Raw genomic sequence first — 24,663 nt, 5'->3', positions numbered from 1 at the left:
CTACCAATCAAATTTAATTAAATATAGTAGAAAAGGTTACTCTCCCTATTTATTTTTGGTATTCAGGATTGTATTGAAGAAAATAGAATTCTTGCCATCTGGAGCACACTAATTTGCACTTTTGGGGACAAATGAAAGATTTAACATAATATGCATTGTCAAATTTCTTCCATGAAAGTAGATAATAGGCCTATCCCACTGTTCTGTGATGTGATTCCTTCAACTGTATAAGTTCATTCCTAAAGTGCAACAAAACAGACTACAAGAACTTGGGCCCAATTGGAAGTGTCACATCCTTCGTGATGTCATCTCTTGATTACTCTGCTTGATGTAGAGAAAAGTTTTCAGTATGTGTTAATCAGACCCAGTCAGAGAACATCAAAGTCTATCTAGCACACGGGGATTACTCCTAAACAACATCCTCAAAGAGTATAAAGTAGGAGGCATTCAATTTTTTATGTTTCATTTGGTGACACTACTATTTAATATCTTGGAATTACATTTGTACTTTTTTGTGTAATTTTTAGCCACCTCCCTGGTTTGCTCTGACCCTGCTCCTGTCTGCCATAACTAATATTACACTGAATGATAGCTCATACTGTTACACTGTATTCACACAATGTAAATGAGAATAAAGGTATTAAATATATATTTATACATCTATACATGTATATGGTTAGATGTAATTTTCCCAAAATGTCCATAATTAGAGAATAAACTCTCCAACTTCTAAATGTTATATGGAGTCCTGAGTGGCAGTATACGTGGGAAGATCAATATGGATCCAGTGTGTTGATCCAATATTTACCATGCAATAATGCTGCAAGAATGGTGTACCTGAGTGAGTGGCAAATCCAAATGCATGTACTGTTGGGTAATATTAGTTCATAAGGTAGATTCATCCACACATTTAGAGAGGCTGTGAGGAAAGGAGTGTGCGGTTTGGGCCAAACGTGGTGAATGGGAGGTAGGGGTCAAAGTGATATTTGTTGGAAGTAAGAGCTAAGTGATGAAGTCACACTTGTTTAAGAGGTCATTGGGATATTGAAGGAAAGTTGGCAAAAGAAACGAGGACGTTAGAAGAAGAGATATACATAGGGTTTCATATCTCAAGCAGATTTGGAAACGTTACTATTTCCTCAGAATATTATGGCCAATAAAAGTTCTTATACATTGCTGATTCAAACAATTAATCAGATGATTTCCCTAATATTTCCAAAAATAAATAGGTGCTTGAAGGCACAGATTGCATGTCAACTCTGTGAAACAGATGAAAAGGCTGTACCATGAACCTTAAGTGAATGAATAATGCTTTGTGAGAGAAGAAAGAACTTCAGAATCACCTGTGCAGGTACAACCATAATGGGAGCTCCGGAAGGACCATTCTAAGGTCTACTCATGGTAACTCCTCTGAGAATGCTGAAGAACTCTTGAGTACACTAACATGAATTTCAGAACTCAAGCGATAGATCAGCTTTGATTTCCTGCTTGTGGACGTGTTTTTAAAGGTAAACTACCAGCCTGTCCTTCGCTAGATGTGCTCTTCCATTTTGTGGAGTTGATATTTGATCTATTTCAAACATTGCAGGGTGAACGAGTAAGCTTTCTTGACTCAGAAATGACAAGGTAGACTCTTCTTGGTAGTTTCAAAGACAGTATTTACTAACTGTCGTGACAGGGAGCAAAACACTGAGGACTGTACCTCAGCCCTGCACGACCTGCCTTTCTATTTTTTCTCAAATGCCTGTTCACAGACAGGCTCTTATATACAAATCAGTAAAATACTTTATTATACATGATTAACAACTGATAGCTTGCAAGTTTACAGATTAACATGGAAAACACTTGAAACCATGTGACAGCATAACCCCGAATTCCTAGGTTAAGACATTACATGCTTTTTATTATACATTCGATAAAGGTTTATGACCGAGCATTCTTTGACCTATGAATGTATACATGCTCTTTAGTAAATGTTATTTATTTGAAGTGTGACAGCATTGTGGGTCCGAGACTCCAGAGCGTTTGGAATTTGGTATCTTCCTTGCACCCACTGTAAATCATGCACCTGTCTGCTTATGTGCCCAGTATCTAATAAGTCTGCAATCTGTTTGTGGGCACTGGGAGTGTACCAGGGACTCGTGCTAAAATTATATATACTTACAGGTTGATCAGACATGAGTTGGCCTTTAACAGATGACATGTTCGTTTTTCTGACTCCACTACATCCTTGAATGAACCTTTCACCTTACTCGTGTCCGTGTAAGCACAAACTGCTTTTTGATTGTCAACAGCGTGTAGCCTCTATTGATGCTTGATGTTTTCACGTTTCATATTCATGGTAATGCGTTTATTTTTCACATTTCCTACAACACGAATCACCAGTATACCAGTTCAGTGAAGATTAAGCTTTTTTTCAGAGGGGGGGGGCGTGGCCAACCACACCAACATGGCGGACGCATAATCCAGAGGCTCTGTCAGGGCCTAACAGAATCCTGCTTGAATCTACTCCCCCTTTGAGTCAGTAGGCTGGGCCGTGCAGAGGGATACTGAGGCGCCGGTGAGGAGCGGGCGGCTAGCGCCTGAGAACTCGGAGGCGCCCGCGGACAAATTCAGGAGTGGACCTGGGCGTGGCTGGAGGCCTAGCCTGGATGGGCCTGCGGGGCGCAGCGGCGCCTAGCTGAGCCGCAGAAGTGGGACGCTGATGCGAGGAGCGGCTCGCGCTCCAGGAGGGCTTCCATCACGCCCATGCCTGTAGGGCTGGCTGGAGTGCTTCCCCTGGCCCGTGGCGATTGGAGTGCTGCCACGGCGGTGGCGGCCTGGGGCCGGGACCTCCCGGCTGTCTCAATCTGCAGGCCCAGCGAGAGGAACGGATCGGGGGCCGGGGCCCGCAGAGGACTGCCGACTTTGACCGGTGCGCTGGATGAGGCTACGGGCTTATAGTGGTGATCCCTAGTGCGGCACCGGGGTGAGGAGTGGAGCAGCGGCACTGTGTAGGGGCGCCGGCGACAGGGCCTAATCTTGGGCCCGACCTGCCGTTGGATACCTGCGGAGCCACAGAGGAACCTCAATAGCTGCATTTTGGTGGTTTAAAACAAGACCCCTGGAGGCACAACTGGACGGATGTTGCGGCCCGGGGGAGCGCTATCATTTCTGGTAAGCCGGAGGCCTATACTGGAGAGGACAGACTGGGCTGCTGGGGCAGAGCCGACGCAGCGGCAACGAGGGAGGATCAGACTAGACCCATATCCTTGAGGCAAGCCGACCACAGTCCTAGGGGAAACCAGGGGAGTGCACACTGAGTGGCAAATTGGCAGCCTGTCCTGGGCCGCGGTAGTGAGTTAGAACGCTCCCGTAGGTGAAAGACGGAGGCCCGCGGAACTGAGCGCACAGGAGCACAATTCCGATTTGAACAAGGCCTTGCCTAGACGGCGCGGAGTAGAGGTACCTGGCCTAGGGGCAGACAGCAGAACCATACATCGCCACAACCGCTGGGGTCATACACATAGACAAACCTTGGAAACAGTGCCTGCGGGCGTAAGACGACTGGTTTGTTGTCACGTCCTCCTGAGGGGCGCTCAGGCCGGAGGCCTATACTGGAGAGGACAGACTGGGCTGCGGTGGTGAGTCAGAACGTGCCCGTAGGCGAGACATAGGCCCACGGAACTGAGCGCACAATCCTAACTTGATTAAGGTCCTGCCTTGACAACGCGGAGCGGGGGTGCCTGGCCTGGGGCGGAGCGCAGTACCATACAGCGCCACAACAGCTGGGGTCATACACATAGACAAGCCTTAGAAACAGTGCCTGTTCGTGGAAGGCGACTGGCTTGGTGTCACGATCTCCTGAGGGGCACTCATCCCACTTCACTGACGAAAGACAGTACCGGGAAAACGCCTGATTTGTGCTGCTGATTGGTGCACCCCTAGTCAGCGCCATTGCAAAGAAAAGCATTATCAATGCCGTGGAGAACAGCTGGAGGTGATCTTATAAGCCTAGAGACGAGGCACTGAGTAATCTCCCACCTGCCTGACAATTGAAGTATGAGCTACATGTCCCGGATGACCACCAGGCACAGGGAAAGAGGCAAAAATCAGGGCCGTAACACCACCAGAGACTACGACAAAGAGAAGATGGAGGACCCCGCACAATCCACGATACAGACCACCCTTGACAAAATCCTAGGTGCAATAGAAGACACAAAATCCACTCTGAGACATGACATCAACCAGGTATTGGTCGAACTGGGTCTGCTGAGAGCCAACCACCAAATTAGCGGACAGAGTGAAAGACACTGAAACTACACTGACAGAGCTCGCACCGAAACAAGATAACCTCGCCGCCACAGTCCTACACCTAACTGAACGAGTGCAACAACTAGAACGCAGAGTAGAGGATGCAGAGGGGAGAAGCCGCAGAAATAATATACGTATCGTGGGTCTTCCTGAGGACGTCAAGAAACCAAACATGGTAGAGTTTCTTGAGGAATGGCTACGCACGGTCGTGGCCACGGAGCTTCTTTCGCCTTTCTTCTCCCTGGAGCGGGCACACAGAGTCCCCTCGCGCCCAATGCCACCAGGAAGGCCACCAAGGGTGGTGATAGCCAAACTAATGCACTACAGGGACAGACATACCCTACTCCAAAGGGCCAGAGAGACTGGACCATTCAAAGTTGAAAATGCTACAGTAATGCGGTTTCCCGATTTCACTATGGAAGTGCAGATGAAACGGGCCTCATACATGTCGGTGAAGAGGACACTCCGAGAAGCTGGGATACAATACTCTCTTCTCTTCCCGACCAAGCAAAAGATAATCCTGGACGGCAAAACCATGTTCTTTCAAACACCGGAGGAGGCATGGGAATGGCTGGAATCGAAGGGAATGGCGGAGGGACCACGTGGCCAGAGCAAGTGCATGGCCCGCACGGGTCAAAGGGGTCAGAAGAAACAGTGAAACAGAAACAGATCGCGGAAAAGACCAACCACAGCCCAAAAGGAACTGGCCAGGATGGATGCACTGAACGCAGCAGCCTCCGTTTGTGGAGGCACTCCATTGGTTGATAGTGGAGACTCGGATCGTGCATCCATGTCCTTTGATGGGGGCTCCGGCGGCCCAGGTGATGCGCCTAAGGTAACCCCACAGACGGCGGACGAGCTAGGTTAAATGGTCCACAACCTGAACATGAGGTGAGGAGTGTCAGGCGAATGAGGCCCCGATGGACACGCATCCACCCCCCCCCCCCACTAGTTTCTCGGCCACAAGACAGGATGGCAAGAACTTTAATTAACTTGCTGTTATTGCTTCGTTTTTGCAATGTGTTATGGGCAACCTACATTTTGAGAGGTGCCCCGGGGTCTGGGAGTTGGGGTTTATGTTTGCACTTTTTTGATGGTGATGAAAACACTATGAACGTAGTACACAGTCATCCACAATGAGAAGTGGAGGAGGGGACACATAGGGGCGCGACAGAACTCAGTTTCACCCTAATTAATCTAGTATGGCTGAATACAACTTTCTGACCTGGAATATCAGGGGAATGAGATCGCCATCTAAAAGGTACAGTGTTATCGTACTTGAAACGGCGGGGATGCACATTGCAATGCTGCAGGAGACTCACCTTACCACCTCCGAAGTAGACAAACCCCGGCGTAGATGGAAGGGACAGATATTTGCTACTAAATACTCGGCCTACGCTAGGGGAGCACTGATATGGATAAGAGCAGGGGTCCCCTTTGAGGCCAAAGCTGTGGACGTAGACCAGGAAGGCAGGTTTGTGGTTGTGGAAGGTATACTACATGGAGTTACAATTACCATTAGCAGTATCTATGCGCCCAACCAGGACCAGATACCCTTCATGCAGCGCTTATCGAGTCACCTCACGCGCCAGAGGGGGGGAGGAGGCTACTATTAGCAGGGGATTTTAACTGTGTATTAGATACTGAGCTGGACCGCTCCACCCCACCACTGGCTGGAGCAACAATGTATAAGATAGCTAAACACTTGGAGGAATGGGTTCGGGCTGGGGTTTGGTGTATGTATGGCGAGCGCAGCATCCGCAAGATAGGGACTACTCCTACTTCTCACACTTACACCAGTTACACACCAGAATTGACAGGGTGATTTGCTCGGCAGCATTAGCACAGAACATGAGCCACACTGAATATCTGGGGTGCACTCTGTCTGATCATAACCCACTACTTTGCGCATGGCGAGCAACTAGAGACAGACCCCCTATACCAATATGGAGATTGGACCCAGCCGCACTGGAGGACCAAGCATATAGGGAGACATTGCGTTCCTTTCTCACAGATCATATCACCACCAACTCTGACTCAGCGTCAACTAGAGGAGTGGAATGGGAAACGCTAAAGGTAGCGGTAAGAGGGCATTGCATGAGCCAGACTGTTGGGATTACGCGCACTCTCGAGCATGAGCTAATAGGTTTAGAGAAAACCATCCATGAAGAAGAAAAGAAAGAGAGCAGAACTGCCTTACCTCCCTGGTGCTGGTCACGACCAGTGGACGACACCGGGGAGGGGGTTTGAAAATCCTCAGGTGAGTCGCACCCGATGATTTTCTTTATTTTTTTTTTATCCCTGAAGACACAGAAGAGCATCCGTGTCTCCCCCGCCCCCCACCCGCCCCTTTGTGACGTCACTGTTGTTTTCCACATTGGAGCAGGAAGCGGCCATAGGGCCTTCCTGAACACGTTTCCTGGCCCTGCGATCGGGGGCCAGGAAACGCCACTAGATGCTAAGGATTTCACTTGGGGGGGGGTCGGCCCCCCTAGGAAAACGGGCTGCCCCACCCCGGGGGCCATATTTTTAAAATTTAATGTTGGGGCCCCCTGGAAGGGGTGCGATCGCGCGCGATCGTGCCACCCCCAGGAGCTAATTTAAAAAAATAAAAATAAGGACATTGACAGGGGGTGGCCCATAGGCAGGGCGACCCCCTGTGGGGCCATATCTTTCAATTTTGATGTTGGGGCCCCCTGGGGGGGACGCGATCGTGCCACCCCCAGGGGCTAATTTAAAAAAACAAAATAAAAAAACAAACGAAATTGACAGGGGGTCGCCCATAGGCAGGGCGACCCCCTGTGGGGGCCATTTTTTTTTGTAGTTGTAGGGTTTCTTTGGGGGTTTTTGGCCCCAAGGAAACCCTACAACTACCACAAAAAAAATACACACATATATATATATATATATATATATATATATATATATATATAGATATAGATATAGATATATAGATATATAGATATATCAATCCATGTAGATAGATTATGTCTATCTACATGGATATATCTATAGATAGATCTATGTATATATATATATATATATATATACACACACACACACACACACACACATACATATATATATATATATATATATATCCATGTAGATAGATATATCTATATAGAGATCTATATATATCACTTTTGTCAGTGCATGTGTGGTTTCCCTGGGGGCTGCAATCGGCCCCCAGGAAAACCAGACCCACATATAAAAGTGATCTATATATATATATTTTCCACCAGTTGTCTTGCGGTTGCAGCTTGCGTCTTCAAAGCAGTGCACATACTTCAACTGATGCATTTCAACTCTAGCTTTTAGGCAGCAATGAAGAAGTCAAGTAAGTCTTGTGATTATGTTTCTGCTACTAAAGGATCAGACTTTTGTCTAGTGGCAGTTTTAGTGCCATAAAGAAGCGCAGAAGGTTTATATGACTACTGCAAAGAGCGAATCTGTATTTTAAGTAAATAGCTGAGTATGTTAGTAAAGTCAACCACTACCTGTGCTATAATACAAATGAAATGTATGTGCGGGGTGGGGGGTGGCTATGGAGAGATGAAGAGCACATTTGCTGGGTGGTAATGAGGGAATCTGAGGAGGAGGACATGGGAGTGGGAGCACCAATAATGATTGTTGGACTGGGCGCAGGAGGTGCTAAAGACTGTGACAAATGGTATGTGACAAGGTGTTTGAGTGTCCTGAAAGAATGTGCTGATTGAGGGAAGAAGCGCAGATAAGGTGGCCTCTACTGTTGCACGTATCACACACAGACACCAGCAATTCTGTGACTGTCTATGTAGGCTAGTGTTTTAGAGCAACAGTTTAGCCAATAGCAGAGATGGCATCTTGATGGATGACTGCTGCTGACGTCACTCTGGTTATAGAGGACAGCTCTAACATAGGATCAGAGACTGAGACAGCAGATACTGAGACAGCATTTGAGTGATAGGACAATGGCGCAGACTCTGGGAGTGATTTTTCAGTTGGAGGAGCCCCATTGGATAACTCCTTCCAGTAAATTGTGAGGGAGGTGATGAGGGCAGTCCTGTTGTCCCTTCTCAAGCACAGTCTGTGCAACAGGGCAATAGTGGGTTAGCCCAACCCGGGGAGCAGGTGAATGCGGGGGCAAGCACAGAGAGGGTGCTCTCTTGGGAGCTCCCCAATTTAGTTCAGCCCCGAATTCCACTGCCCAAATTGTATTGTGGAGACATCAAAATTATCTATCTAAAAACAAACTGGTTTTGTAAGGCAGGCAACTGTGTTTTTGGTCCTGGGTTCGGCGGCTATATAGGGAAACATACTAAACCCAAACAATGCTGGAAACTAGACATCCTGGGGAGTCCACAGAGGTGTGACTTGTGTGGATTCCCCAAAGTTTTCTTACGCAGAATACCCTGCAAAGCTGAAATGTTGAATAAAAACTCTATTTTTCTTGCATTTATGTCACACAAACTACAGGAATATGCTGCGATCCACAAAATTCTTACCACCCAGTGATTCCTCATCTGTCCTGATAAAAACACTACCCCACTTGAGTGCCTATACCTAGTGCCTGCATAAGGAATGGATCGCCCCAGGGTCAACAGTTGCCTCATGTAAGTACCAACATTGACCGTTGTGTGATCTATTCCTGTCGCAGGCACTAGGCCTACCCACACAAGTAAGGTACCATTTTTATCGAGAGACTTGGGGGAATGCTGGGTGGAAGGACATTTGTGGCTCCTCTCAGATTCCAGAACTTTCTGTCACCGAAATGTGAGGGAAAAGTGTTTTTTGGCCACATATTGAGGTTTGCAAAGGATTCTGGGTAAGACTGAGGAGCAGTTAAGATACCACAACACACAAAGGTACCTAACCTCAATACAAGCGGAGGAGGGCAGGTTGGGGAGGATGCTAGCATGGTTGGTGAGACCTGGTGAAAAGGGGATGCCTATAGTGAGCGCAAAAGATCCGAAGGGACTACATAAACATACACCTAGTGAGGTCAATGGAGCCTTTAGGGAGTACTACACCTACCTGTACAGGCAACCAGAGAACCTAAAAATCGAAAGGTTCAGTGATTACCTGGGGGCATTACCATTGACCACTCTGACGGAACAAGACGGGGATAGCCTAGGGGGATGAGTGACATTAGAAGAGGTAAAAGAGGCCATAGAACAGCTGGCGGCGGGGAAGTCCCCGGGTACGGATGGTCTCCCAATAGACTTCTACAAGAAGTATTCCGCACTGCTGGCTCCCAGGCTAGTTTCGATCGCTGTCAATGTTAAACTGTGACTTTAAAATTTTGAGTAAACTATTAGCCAACAGACTCCTCAGCTACATCCCCAATTTAATACATGAAGATCAAAATGGATTTATCCCAGCGTGAAGCACCTCCCTAAATTTGAGACGCCTGTTTAATCTTTTACATATGCCGCAAGCTGCAAAGCCCGATGGGTCGACAATGTTGGCAATAGATTTTGAATAAGCCTTTGACTCGACACAATGGGATTTCCTGTGCTCAGTGATGCTCCAGATGGGCATGGTGAGGGCTGGGTGCATTGGGTGGATCTGCTATACACGACTCCCCTGGCGCGAGTGAGAATGGGTGAAATGATTTCTGAGACTTATCCTGTACACAGGGGGACTAGACAAGGATGCCCATTATCCTCCTTGTTGTTTGCCCTGGCAATCGAACCACTAGCGGCCCGGTTCCGGATAGAGAGAAGGGGGCACGGAGTGGAGTGGGGACAAACTGAACACATCATCTCACTCTATGCGGACGATGTATTAATTTATCTGAGAAATGGCGAGACTGGTTTACCAAGGGCACTGAGAATATTAGATGACTTTGGTGCTGACTCTGGACTCCGTCTTAATCGTGGTAAGACCTTTGTCTTTCCCATGGTAGAGGACAGTGAGCAACCCTCCTCTTGCCCCGGGGATGTGGTGTGGGCTCCGCGCACCTTTTAAGTACCTCGGAATACAGGTGTTTCACGACTTAAAAGACCTCCGCAAGGGTAATTTGGGCAAGGCGTTGCGTTCTCTCCGGTCCTCGGTGAGATTCTGGAGATCACTCAGACTAACCATATCAGCTAGGGTGTCCCTTTCTAAGTTGATCATGCTCCCGCGCCTTCTCTACTTCTTTGCCGACCTCCCGGTGCTCGTGCCTTCGACATGGTTTCACAAATTAAAACACTTCTCAGGGATCTGGTGTGGGATGGAGGCCGGAGGCGCACATCCCTATCGGCCCTGACTAGACCAGTACTCATGGGGGGTCTGGGAGTACCGGACTTTGAGCTATACTACCTGGCCTGTCAACTCCAGTGGACAGCAGGAGGCTAAGGGGAAGAGGCCAACTGGACAGATGCATCGACACTGGAGTGCAGGATATAGGCAAGATACTAGCACACATGATTGCTCGAGGTGGAGCTCGGGGGGAGGAAAGTGTCCTAATGAAGGTTGCGGCAACCTGCTGGAAACGCTGCTCGAGATGAATAGGGGTGGGAGTAGCTTATTCACTAGCCTTTCCGTTAACAGTACTGGTGCAAACCTCGCCAGATAAACCACTAATTAGCCACGGGCTGGGAGTCTTGGAGCGGGCCGGGGTACAGACAGTTGGAGATTTCTTCCAGGACGGGATAATGAGAACTTTCACAGACATGACTGATAAAAATAATGTCCCGGGCGGGAGGTTCCTGTCGTATCAATACCTAACACACCGCATAAAATCACTCTGGGACACTGTCAACACGGAACCCGAGGTTCATAAGGTCCTTCATTACCTCCTAACACAGGGTGATGAATCCCACTTGGTAGCTCAATTATATAAGGCCCAAATGGAATGCTCCAAGATGCCGTTACAGGCATTAAGAGAACGTTGGGAAAAAACTCTAGGGGAAGATTTAACGGATTCGGCCTGGAGGAGAGCACTGTCCTACCCCAAGATGGTATCACGAAACACACGACTGCGCTATATCCAATACAACCACCTACACAGGACGTACCTCACCCCACATAGACTAAATATCATTTACGGAGGCGAAACTAGAGCATGCCCCAGGTGTGGGGAACTAGATGCGGACCTGGACCATATGCTGTGGCAGTGCTCCGAGATCCGACATGCCTGGGGAGAGGTGCTAGACAAGCTGGGGTCGCTGCTGGAAAGGGAACTGGATCAATCCCCATCGCCATGTCTGATGGGACTGTATGCCGGAGCAGCGGCTAGATCGGTAAAAATAAGATTCTTATCTGATCTGGTACTTTCTAGGAGACAGATTGCCATTAGATGGAAATCTTCTGAAAGCCCCCCTCTAAAAATCTGGAGAAGAGATGTCTCGAGGTGGGCGAGAGCTGAACTTCAAGCACTGAGGCGAGAAGAGATGAAGGGGCTACGCCTGAAAACCATTGCTCCTGACTGGGAGGAAATCTTAGATAAAAGGGAGCAGGAAATTCAGGAAAGGGGAACTAATGGAGAGACAACGGATCCTCCTCCTTAGAATAGAAATTAGGAGCAAGGAGCACACAGTGGCAAGCTAGCTAGATAGGGGAAGAGAAGGCAGGTCTAGTAGCAACATAGTAGGCACAAGAAGAAAGAGTCAGACTGCACCACAACATAACAGACCCGGTAGAGGAGTGAGCATAATGGCATCAGCACATTGCATGCACATGTAGAGACCTTCCACCCTACATTACTAGATTCAGTAATTAAGGATTCACTCAGAACTGAATAAACTAATATCATTGGACCCCCCTCAACACAGCACCGTACTAGCACTGCATACCACCATTGTGTACATAGTTCTGAATGGAATCAGACAGGTAACTACTACATAAATGACTATGAAAAATCACTACCTATATGCATGAGAAATATCTCAACCACGAATGATTTGTTACCAAGAACTAGTCTGATATTGATGCATAACCCAAAATGTATGACGAAGCAATAAATGTGAACATAGAAACAAGTAATGTAAACAGTACTGAGATTATGTCTGTTTGTAAGTAAAATGTTAATAAAAATATATATATAAAAAAAAAGCTTTTTTTCAGAGGGGTAAGGCCATCACAAATAGAGTTGAATAACTGTAGCCAGTCGAGTCCTAGCCTGAGAGAGACACAGAGACAGAGGGGAAAAGAGACAGAGAGAGATAGAGAGAGAGAGAGACAAAGAAGAGAGAGAGAGAGAGAGAGAGAGAGAGAGAGAGAGAGAGAGAGAGAGAGAGAGAGAGAGAGAGAGAGAGAGAGAGAGAGAAAGTGTGTGCTTCTGTCTCTGCATTTTTCTAGGTACCCCAATTACTTTTCTAATCTTTGCTTTGCAATTGAACATACACTTAAGAGCATGATTGGTCCAGATGAAGACTGAGACAAAATATTAGGATGATGGAAAATAGGTGATATTTGCATCCAGTCAAGAGTCTGCTTATCTCATAGGTGAGGACTCCCACCCATTGTATAGCATAAGATAGTTAAAAGACAAGAATATTCTTAACTACCTTCTTGATCCATCCAGATATTAAAATCCCCAAGCAGGGTTCAGCATCTCCATAAATTAATCCTCAAATGAGGATAACTCTTCTAGGGATTTATGCACACTGAGAACCAGCCAGGAGGGCACTGGAGGCAGCATACTCTAGCCACTACTTTGAATGGAGGAATTTGGCTAAGAGAATCTGGTGAGTGTTCATCTTGTTGAATATTAGGGCACCATCACATATGCAAATGTTATAGCAGAATCCTATAAAGATCCACCTGCAAAATGATCTTACAACCGATTTCCAAGAACGTTAATAGTTCTAATTTCTTGGTCAGTACAACTGAAAGCAGATGAAAGTGATCAGCACCTGCAGAGTTGACTTTTAAATGAGCTGGTGTAATCAGGTCTTAACTGTCGGCTACACATTAGATATTACTATTCCCAGAGGTCCAGAGTTCCGGTCATCTCTCACTCTCTCTCTCAACACTGACTATAAGTTATCTTCAGATTGCTTGATCCTGTCTTGATCAGGTTTGGAGACCCACATACCTCCACTATCACACAAAATAAAAAGTTGCATTGTAGTGAGTGAGACAATGTGTGGATGATACATGCATTATTCAGGAGACACAACCTATAAAAACAATATTAATAGATGTGTGAAAGCACACTGTAATTCACAATATAGGGTACCTCATCAGAAACAATCTAGGCATGAGGTACTGATCCTGACAGCAACATAATGATAGTTAACCATTCTTAAGCCTGCTAAAGAAGTCTCAGGGAGATGTAACATTTGGTGAATTCCCCAATTTCACATGCTGTTGCAAGATACTCTGACCTCTGCACTGATTCGGTCCTGCACATGGCATCTAGATGTATAAGGTAAAAGAATCATGGTAGGTTGAAAAAAAACTTCTTAAGCACATGTAAGATATATTTTCAAATAGACCTTTTCTCTTGGCTAAGACACTGAGGCCTACAATAGTTGGACGAGCACAAATAGGCAGCCATTTCTCTGATGATAGTCCAAAATCATTAGGATTAAAATGAACAGATCCGGTGGATGAATCATTTGTCAGGAAGCTACTGAGAGGGGCCACAGGCCCCTCAAATGTATCCATGAACGGATGTGGACAGACCTTAGTATGGGTTCATTCTAAGCAGACCTAAACAAGCATTTTCAAAGCAATGGGTCTCGCATTTGCTCGAGTTAGAGCTATTAGAGCTGTAAAGAAAAAAAATGCAGCGCAATCACACTGTGTAAAATGCAGCGCGTTCTCGCTGTGTGGAAAATAAACAGATAAAGTAGTCCGGACCCCAGGCTGAAAACATCGAGCCTTGCATGTTTTTTAGTAGTTTACCAGTGCTATGTAGGTGGGATAAACACCGGAAAAGCATGACGTACGCATGCCTTTCACAAATGAAAGCAAGTGGATTTTAAAAGGCAAGCCCACAAACCAATGTAAGTAACTGACGTGCCATGGGCGTGGTTTGAAGCCCAAAGAGAGGTTACAGAATGGACGGAGCGCTTTGCGCTCACCCATAAAAATGTGGCTTGTGCAGCATGTTAGAGAAAACCTTTTTTCGCTCCACTGCTTGGCACTACCTCTGTCCAACCCATTTCCTACACACTGCTTCTCTGCCAGGTTGTTTTTCTCTAGCTTGGGTTTTGCAGTATCAATACACAAAACTAGGCACTCAGCAGAGATATCCCCTTTGTTCCATGTAGAAATTGTAAAGGTGTTTTTTAAACAAATGTAGTCAACTCCCTTTCCATAGTGACAAATGAAGCAGAAGCAGGGCTGCGACCTCCACTTCCCCAGAAATCTCCCCCTCTAGTTGTGCGCTGAATGGAATAAGGCAGTTACTATCCAATAAATGGATCACTTAGTTTACGGTTTTTAAATACATATTTAACCAATTAGTATTGTTAGGTTTCCTTCTCCGTTACATAAAGACCCACAAAAACACCATCGGACAGAAGTACTATTGTTAATGGTCACAAAAACTGGTTGCAATTTGCAACTAGTATGAAATGTTGTGAATCAAACAATGAACTAATAGGTTGGTTCAAACATTTCTGAACCACATTGAGTCGCGACCCAACCAACCAAATTATTATGCATTAGGTAGGTCACAAAGTGCAATTCAATCCCACCACCATGCCTGAAATTGTTTTGAAATAAATCAAGATCATTTTTAAAGCAGTCAGTTCTGTTTTCCTGAAAGGAAATGGGGCTGCTTTTAAGGAAAAAGTGTTTTTTGTTTTAAACTGACCACTTTGCCTCTGTTAACTACAATGGCCCTTTTGTTCACAATGTACAGAGGGCAAGGGGTTCTAAGTGAACCCTTTCCCTTTTGCAAATGAGTTACCACCCCAACTTGGGAGTTGATTTCTTTTCAGCGGTTTGTGACAGGAACACCTACACACACTTCTTACAAATTGCACATCAGTATCCATCCACAGTCCCATTTTTGGAGTCGGTAAAAGTTTACTGACTCCTAAAATGGGTTTCATATGTAGCAAAAACTTTTTTGCAAATGGGAATGTATGCGACTGCAAAATAAGCTAGTACAATAGGCCCCTACATTTGCTAACAGCACTCCTCACTCAATTTGGGGCAGGCAACCAAGGGTTAAGACATGTTGTTTGTAGTTTATTTACATCCACTTGAAAGAGATATAGGAGTTGAGCCATAAAGTGACATTAAATGGCAATTAGGGAAACTTGTGAGATAAGGTGTCTGTTTCAACATACTGAATGTGAAGCTGCAGTGAATGTGCAACTGTTAACATTCACAATCAGAATTTGAAATGTTCGAGTTGCACGCCTGTCAAATTCACTATGTAACAAAATGCTAGAATGATCTCAGTTAATCCACTTGTGAATACACATATATCACAACGGGCGTGCCAAATTTTCACAAAAGTATTTACTATGTAGGTTGGCTGCTGTCTGTAGCACTCATTCATGCTCAACCTACCAAAATCAAGGAAATGAAAAGAAAGTGACTTACCTGATAGTAGGATTTGATTTGTTTCACTAAAATAGCTATATTTTGTACTCTAAGAGATGTATCATTGTTCACTTTCATATTCAGTCTTTGATTTGCTAATTTAGGGTTTCTGTAAGAAAAAAATAAGAAGTTTATAGAACAAAGAATAAATTGCTTTGCTAGCACCTAGGCATGCCTTAGTTATAGACATATAAAATAAATTAAAATATAATCTCATTTTTATTCACATGAAATTACAGAGAGTTATAGAGACCGTTTGCCTTTTTATTTACAAAAAACACTTTGGACCTGATTCACAACGGCAAACTTACACTTCTGTGCACATTTAGGTTTGTCTTGGAATTGACAATTTTCCGTTTAATAGTAAGTTTATGACTGGTAGGCCCTGCAGTCGGGGCGGAGAACTCCACATATAAAAATACAGAGGCAGGTATATCTTTTTTATGTGCGGAGTTCTCCGCTCCGACTGCACAGGCTCCAGAGTCGTAAACTTACTAAAAAGATCAGTTTGCAAATTTCAAAACAAATGTAAACCTGCACAAAATTATAAGTTTACCTTTGAGAATCAGGCCACTAATGTAATCACAATTTGCAAAAAAGGTATTTTTTTCATTGTAAGCAGAACTTTAACTCTGACATTTTTCAGAATGTGAACTAGGATGTAAATCGCCACCTTTTAAAGGGTTTGTTTTCACAGTGTCTTCCCCTCCAGGGATCTGTATACGTCAACAGGAATCAGGATACTGTTACCAGCTGTCAATCAAAACATATGTCGTGGAGTAAGGACGATGAAGTGAGGGAAGTACTTAAACAGGCATTATAAGGTAAGGCATACATGATTCCTACCTGGACTGAAATATTGCATACTGGGTAACCCAAGCTGTTGAGCAGGTGCTTGCTTTAGTGTGTTCCTCTGAAGCACTACACTCTTTACATCGCCAGAAGAGACTGCATGTCCATTCTAACAAACTGGATCAGCTTTAATTCTGGCAATGTGGGGTAGTCCCTGATGTCACCCACCCTCATAAGTGTTTGGCCCTCCCCTGGCTTTGAAGAGGCCAAAAGACTGTGTACAGCCCGATGATACAGAGCCAGACCCCTGCAACAGCCTCCCTCACTGCAAAAGAACCCCATCTTTGCTTTAGGACGTATGAGCAAGGCTCTTGGGAAGTAAGGCGCAAGAAACCATTTGTGCCCTTCACCTAAGTCCTCATGGATGGTGAACATTCTACACCTCTCTTGGGGTTGCATGCACTTTGACACATGTTCTGTCGTAAAGCATACGGTTCATTGATGCACATGAGCAAATGATCTTGAAATTGTATACATTGCGATCAAAAATAAAAATAAATGAGTGTATGCCTCATTTACCATCAGTTCAGAAAGTCTAGGTTTATCAAAGCCCATTATATGCTGAAATGATTGTGTACAGGCAGTACACTTACTGGTAAAATATGTATGTACATAGACATATTTTCATGTTTCATTTCCCCATTAAAACATCTTGTTAACCTTTCACAAATATTAGCGAGACATTTAAGAAATTAACTTGCAAATCAGGTGCACATGAGCTTTCCTCTGGTAGGAAAAAAGTAATAGAAGGAAATGTGTCTAATCCTCTGGGTACCACTTCAATTTATCATTTTTAACTTATTTTTGTCATTTCAGATGAAGAATAACTATAGGCAAGAAAAGGTGCATCTTAACTCACTGTGGCACAGGGATATGGGACCATCATCTGCTCTGGACACATTTCACATTTAGATATGTTTTCTGTTCCATGCCAGTACCCAGTACCACACACATATATGTATGTATTTAGGTGTGTGTGTATATATACACACACACACACACACATATATATATATATACACACACACACACACAACTATATAAATATGTATATATGTATGTATGGATATATATATATATATATATATATATATATATATATATATATATATATATATATATATATATATATATATATATATACACGCACACACACACACATATATATATATATATATATACATATATATAGCAGCAATAGTGCCAGAGTAGTTATAATATTGGGCATTTTCTGTTTTCTTATCAACTCTGGCACCATTCGACAAATCTGAACACAACTTCAACGCATCTCAAAAGAAGCATACATTCAGTTTTGGTCCTACATGGAATATTTTGTGCTGATCTGTTGAGCAGGAGCCAAGACAAAGGGGGGTCCTAACAGTGCCATTTCCATTTTAAATGCAAGAGGATTCTTTGCTTTTCCATACAGAAACAAATAGCTTAAAGGACACACCAATTCTGGCATGAAGGTAGAACTTTTCTGAAGTGTTGAGACTTTCATTGGCTTGGTGTAAATCAGTTCAGCAGATTTCAAGAAACTAATCTTTCAAACAGTGCTTAGTTGGGCATGAAGAGGTTACATATTAGACATATAAGAACCCTTAATTTGCCAATTGTGCATGGTGCTTGTATCACGGACCTCTGGAGCGCCAAAATTCAAAAGATATCAGGTTGAGCCAGCTTTTCCTTCCATCAGCCTTTTTGGTGCCGCAGATCCAAAGATGGATATTTGATATCGGACAAAATGATTTGCTTGCCGCACATTAGGAGAAAATGTTGTGACCACCGTTACAAAACACAGGGACTTGGTCCTCACGTCCCCAAAAGTTCAAACAAAAGGGCAGATATGGGGGCAGGGCGAGCACACCTGGACGTCTGGGTCTATGTGGGGGGATTTGGAGAAAGAAACCTGCTGATATGCTCACAGTATACGTGAATCCTCACTGCTTACATCCCAACACGCTGGTGCAGCAGAACCAGTCTTGGTTCCACCGTACCTGCAAGCTTCCTGTACTTAGTCACGCAAAACCAGGGCTAGCTTCTTGAACCCATGTTAACCTACTGTAGAATCCAATGCTACCAGTTAAGAGGCTTCAACCCAAGCAAGAACACAAAAGCAACCAACACCTTCCCACTAAATTATGGAACGGAGAAAGAAAGAAAAAGCATACTAAAATATAACAGTACAAAAATAGTGTATGTCCTGAAATGTCCCTTGAAACTAAAACATGGAGAAAGCACCACAAGTACACCACACATACTTGAAATTGAGAATTTTGGAACATATAGGGGATACCAAGAGAAATTATCATACATATAAAATAGCCAAACACTACGACAAAGGCCATGAAAATAACATCAAAGTATTTTAATTTTATGCAAAAGATGAAGCCACAAATCAAGTAAGACGTGGAAACACAACAGAAGGCTGAAATAATTAAAACCAGGCTGCTTTGTATGATTGGGGACAATGGAAACATCCAGGTTGAACAACGACTAGGAGCTACATATCTTTCTAGAAGAATCAAGCACAATAATGAAGTCAAAAAGTAAAAAATATGAAAAGGTTAGGTTAACAGCAATTCAGTGATAAATCTCAAAATAATAAACACATACAATTAGCCAACCCACTTGGGAGAAATATACAGGTAACTGAGATAATTGACCTAAAGTAATGTTTCTGCAACCCCAGTGATGAAGGTTTTGAGAAAAAAAAGAAAAATATTTACTTGATAAACCTTAGATTGAACACAAGGGGACTAAATTGGTGGAAATATAAGTGAGTTAATTATCCATGCAACTAGTCTCTTGTGAACTCAAAGCAAATATTATATTTTTCCACTTCAACTACCCCAATATACTTGGGTAAGGTCATAACAAATATGGTCAAGGGACACTTCTTAAGGTGAAAGTGAAAAGGGATTGGTAAATGTTAAAATGTTCTTGTGGTTGAACGCACCAGAACCTATCTCAGCCGTTTGCAATATTTAAAATAAAGCAGTCAAGTGTCTTCAGAGTGCTGTGTTTTTGTAAAAGGGGTTTTTGGAAGATACTTAGGCCGACTGGCCCATGTGACAGCACCAACAGATTAACGTTTAGTGCTGTAACGAAAATATCCTTTCTGCATCTAACATATAGACATACATATTGTATTCCGCTATTACACTTACCTTTCAATGTAGTTATATGAGTATGTTGTGGCTAGGTAGGTCAATGCAGTGGATGTGATATCATTTTAGGGATAAGTAGTGCATGCTATATATTGGAGGTAAGCTCTGGTACAGTAAAGAGAGCAGCAGTGCAGACTTCATGCACAACAGGGCTCAATGCAACAATCACTTGATTGTGCTACGGGTGACATGCTAAGGGAAGCTGCTTCCCGCACAGAAGGCATGAGGTAAATAAAGGGGGTGGGCAGTAAGATACAGGCAGATTCTCGTGGGAGGGCCATGAGGAGTGAGAGAGGAAAAGGGTTTGATCAGAGAAGCCCAGGGATATGAGCTTGGAAAGGGGAGAAGTGGGGAGGAATGGTAAGGGAATGAGCAAGGGAGGTGTAGAAGAAATCACATAAGGACTCCCAGTGCCTAATCTCTCAACATTTTACATTTACCCTAGAACCTAGAAACCCTTTCATTCTAAAAATGTAGAACCCTGAAGTAAACTTTCTTGAAAATGCTCTAAGAATTTGTAACACCATTCCCCTGCCATTAGAACACATCCTGCTCATGAGAACTGCACAAGGAAGATGAAGAGCTTACGGTTCCAGCAGCTTCTCCCACTGAGACTGGGACCACCCTTCCTCTAAAAAGATTCTAAAAAGATTCTTGATCCACTTGAATAGGTGGATTCTGCTAATATTGGCACAATGACTATTACAGTTCATATGCTGTAGATCACCCTATACTTTATCGTCTAGCTGCTGCTATACTATACAATGTAATCCTATGTAAAGAGCTCTGCTGCGCTGGTGGGTCTGAATTGCACTATGTGCAACTGCTCAATAAATAAATACTGTGCTTGCAGAAGACAGTATTTTAACCTGTCAAAAGCACTAAAGAAATATAGAAGGTAAGATGTGACTTTGTGAGAGATTCTTGGTGATTTTAACTAAAATACAGATTACAGTGTCAGCCTGCCTTGCTTTACACTATTTAATGTCTCCGAAGCCCAGCAAGCAATATACAGATGATCACTGTGGGGGTTCTAGTTGAGTACAGTTACCAGTAAATTTTTCTAATAAATCAGTTAAGATGGTGCACCGGGTGCATGTCATTACACTTGCACTCCGATCCACTTTGGGAATTGTAAACTTGCTTATAAGTGTCCAGAGACATCATATGAAAACAGAGCTTTAATGGAAACACCCCAACCGGATGAACAACAGTAAGCCAACTGCAGGATCACTTCAAAGCCCCAGATCAACATTCTATATACACAAAGGCATGCACTAAGCACTCCTTTCCTATAATGATCATGATAAGAAGCATAGCCACTAGTAGGACATCAAACGTATCCGTCCTACGGTTGTCGTTTGTACCACCAAAACAATGCACTTACAAAGAAGACAAGAAAACTAAAGAAACACAATATCAGCACAATAAGTAAAATATGTGATAATTAATTACACAAGAAGTGAAAAATTGACTTCAACGTCTACATATATTAAGATATACTAACTCATAGTGTTTTAAGTAACTTCGGGACAGATATATGAAACCTTTTTGCAATCACAATTTGCCCAATTTGCACATTACCAAATCGCAATTTGGATTTCTGAGCTAATAAGGATTCAGTATTTGCAAGGGGCATGTTTAGGGTATCCCTTCCAAATACCATATTTGTAGTACTACGTGCTAATGTTTTACGACCAAAATTTGGTTCCAAAACATTCATAGTTTACCACCAATTGAAAGTTGGTATCACCTATTCGCAAATGGGTGGGAGTCCCCTTAGGACCCCTTCCCCTTTAAAATGGTTAAAAATATTTTTAAGAGCAGTCAGTGGTCTTATGAACCACTGCCAATAACAAATCAACATTATATTTTTATTTTTAAACGCATCCCATTTTCCTTTAAGTAAAACAGCTGCACTGATAAAAAAAATGATTGCTTTATTTAAAAGCAATCACAGACATGGTGGTCTGCTGACTCGAGCAGACCACCATCAATGTGAAGACAGCGAATCCTAGTGAGTCACAAATTGAGCCCTACCTCATTATTAATCATGAGCTAGGTCTATTTGAGACCCACTATGAATTACTATTTAGAGAATAAAGGCTCAATAATACCTTTGTAATAGTGATAACCCAAATAGCGATTCACAAAATTTGGTAATCGCTATTATTATTGTTCATACATCTAGCCCTCGGACGTTTATGCATCCTAAAACTCTTTTGCTGTCCAGTATAAAATACATCACCCTTCTTTGAAAAATGAGACATACCATTGTCCTCAAATGTGTCATGAACTTCCCCTTTCTAATCTTTTTGACATGTTATATCCAGAATTAGCTCTCAGAGCTCTACTTAAGTTCCAAATCCTGCAATCATGTTTTTGTGGCATTTTTGAAGTGCTTTATTAATGACACGAACGTCCTCTTTCTTATCTTTTTGACATGTTAGATACAGAATTACCTCTCACGTATAATGAAGTTCCAAATTTTACTCTCATAGTTTTATGGCTTTTTTGAAGTGCTTTATTACTTTGTAAATTTGAGTAAACCTGGAACATAGTGCACAGCCCCCTGGCGCCTTAATTATTACCAAATCACCAACCGTAACAACTCCATCCTTTATATTTTCCATACTGTCAAAAAAACTTTTCCTTTTCTTTGGTACTTCTAATTCTTTCTCACACCACTCACTCACACCATTGAATTTTAAACCCTTATACCATCTCATCCAGCTACGACATAATATTGTACTAGGAACCCGACCCATTAAGAGTTCAAAGAGAATCTTCCCAGTGGAGAGATGCGATAAGCAGTGATTCTATCTTGCAAAAATGTGCTCCAATCACAACCATTATATTCAGCCAACTCAGTGCTTTCTTTCACAGTTTTATTTAACCTCTCAACAGCACAGTTGGTTTCAGAATGATAAATGAAACTCTTTTTGTGAGTAATACCACAATTCTTCAGAAAAACCTCAAACTTAGCAGAACAGATCTGCGGTCCGGTGACAGTGAGCATGAAATTAGGATAACTCTCTCTTTTAATTTTACATTTAATTATACTGAAAGAATACATATCAAGAACACAAGTAACTTCAATCATAGCATCCTTGTAGAGGCCCAGCAATATGCATAGCAACGTCATCCCATGGGTGAGTTGGAAGCTTCCTACACACACCATAAGATCCTAGCTTATGAACAAAACTTTATTACTGTTGTTACATTTGACACAATCTCTCTCTCACTCATCTGTCTGTCTCAGTGTCCATTCCAGGCCACAAAAAACTCAATCGTAATCTCTCTTTGTTTTTAATTACCTCCATGTGAACCTCATGAACCAGAGAAATAAGTCTTCTTAAAGGGTCAAAGGGAAGTGCCTCTCAGCAGAAAACCATCATCCACGACCAGTTCATCCATCACCATTGACCAGGTTTTGTTCAGAGAACCTGTATTTCCTGTTTTTATAGCATCCACAACCTTGCATAACTCTTAATAATCCAGCATTTCCCTTCCTTATTCAGCCTCAAACACCTGATGTGACTTAACAAACACTGGGCCCGATTCACAAAGTGACATTCAACTCGTAAAGTTACAAGTGCGGACTCTCCACATTTGTGGAGGAATCTCCATACAACACCCTGGAGGGAGTTGTAGGTCCCTTTGTGAATCAGGCTCATGTACTCCATCTCAAATGAATTCATCATTCTCACCACAAAGTGGAACTTTAAGATCAATAATCCCAACTAAATATGAAAGAGAAATTCAATATTGAACTCATGAACAGGAATAATATGCACTCACCTGATGGTGCTCCATTTGGTTTGTGTACAGTACACAAGCAAATCTTTACAAATGTGCTCCCAATGCACCTACTCATGTCCCCCTCCCTTAGTCTACATTCATGTGCATGGCTGCACACAGTCTGCCTTTGGGTTGTGGAGCTCTATCCATGTTGGCATGGAAGCTAACCTTGGGTGTCTGGAAGGATTGCCTATTTTGGAGTGGGTAGCCCATAACTGTCTCAGTAGTGTTGAGTAGCTGTATCCTTTAGCTCATGGGAACCTTATTCTTTACAGGAGCTGTTCTCGGAAGGCAGGTGAGACCACTCCTTAAGAATCCTTAAGAATTGACTTCTCTGGGTTTGTTCTTGGGTTGGAGTCCAGGAGCCCTCTCCTTGGAGATTCAACAATACAGCGCTATAGGTCACTGCCGAGGGCTACACTGATTGTTAAACACCCAAAACCATAATTAAATGCCTGAGCCGCAGGTGAAGGCTTATAACTAGGGAGAGGGTGTTTAACAACTAGTGTAGCCTGTGACAGAAGGGTTATAAGGCTATCAAAACATTTCACCCACTGAGAATAGAATGGTATAGTTTAGAAATGTAGAAACAGCAAGACAACACGTTCGAATGTTGGAGCTGAAGGCTTGTACCACCCATTATCAGCCCTGAGCCATGTCATTGTCTTGAATGGAGTTTCCAACATTCCAAAGTTCTAATTGTTTTTAATGCACCTCATTCCTTCAGTAATTCCGTAAATTTGTCTTATTTGCCACCCAGAAATTTCACCAGCTTCCATCTGGAGAATGGCAAGAAAATACAGGGCCATTTGCAGCATACGAGAGGCATGCACCAGCGACTATCTGGCACAGATCCTATAGGACAGCAGCATCCATGCCTGTGGAAGCTGAGGCATGTGTGCCTCCCACAATCAATCTAGCAATCTACTGGTTTCTTTTTTTTTCCTTAGCTCGGGGTACAGTACAAAAGAAAAATACCACCCCGAGACACACACAATCAGAAGAGATAAACAGCACACTACAGTACAGCTATAATCAATCAAAACCCTATAAAAAAAATGGTAGGGCA

General features: G+C 43.4%; 1 protein-coding gene across 2 annotated transcripts in view; it reads right to left on the bottom strand.

Annotated features, from left to right (window-relative positions):
* The window catches only part of CCDC88A (coiled-coil domain containing 88A), a 1,055,351-nt gene that overhangs the window by 913,245 nt on the left and 117,443 nt on the right, over positions 1–24,663 (bottom strand). For both annotated transcript variants that reach the window (XM_069234179.1, XM_069234180.1), the window contains exon 3: positions 15,772–15,880. In XM_069234179.1, coding sequence (XP_069090280.1) covers positions 15,772–15,880 — 109 coding nt within the window. The remainder of the gene's footprint in view (positions 1–15,771; positions 15,881–24,663) is intronic.

This window comes from Pleurodeles waltl, chromosome 5 (assembly GCF_031143425.1).
Source record: "Pleurodeles waltl isolate 20211129_DDA chromosome 5, aPleWal1.hap1.20221129, whole genome shotgun sequence".
Taxonomy (NCBI): domain Eukaryota; kingdom Metazoa; phylum Chordata; class Amphibia; order Caudata; family Salamandridae; genus Pleurodeles; species Pleurodeles waltl.
This window is presented reverse-complemented; position numbering and strand designations above follow the sequence as displayed.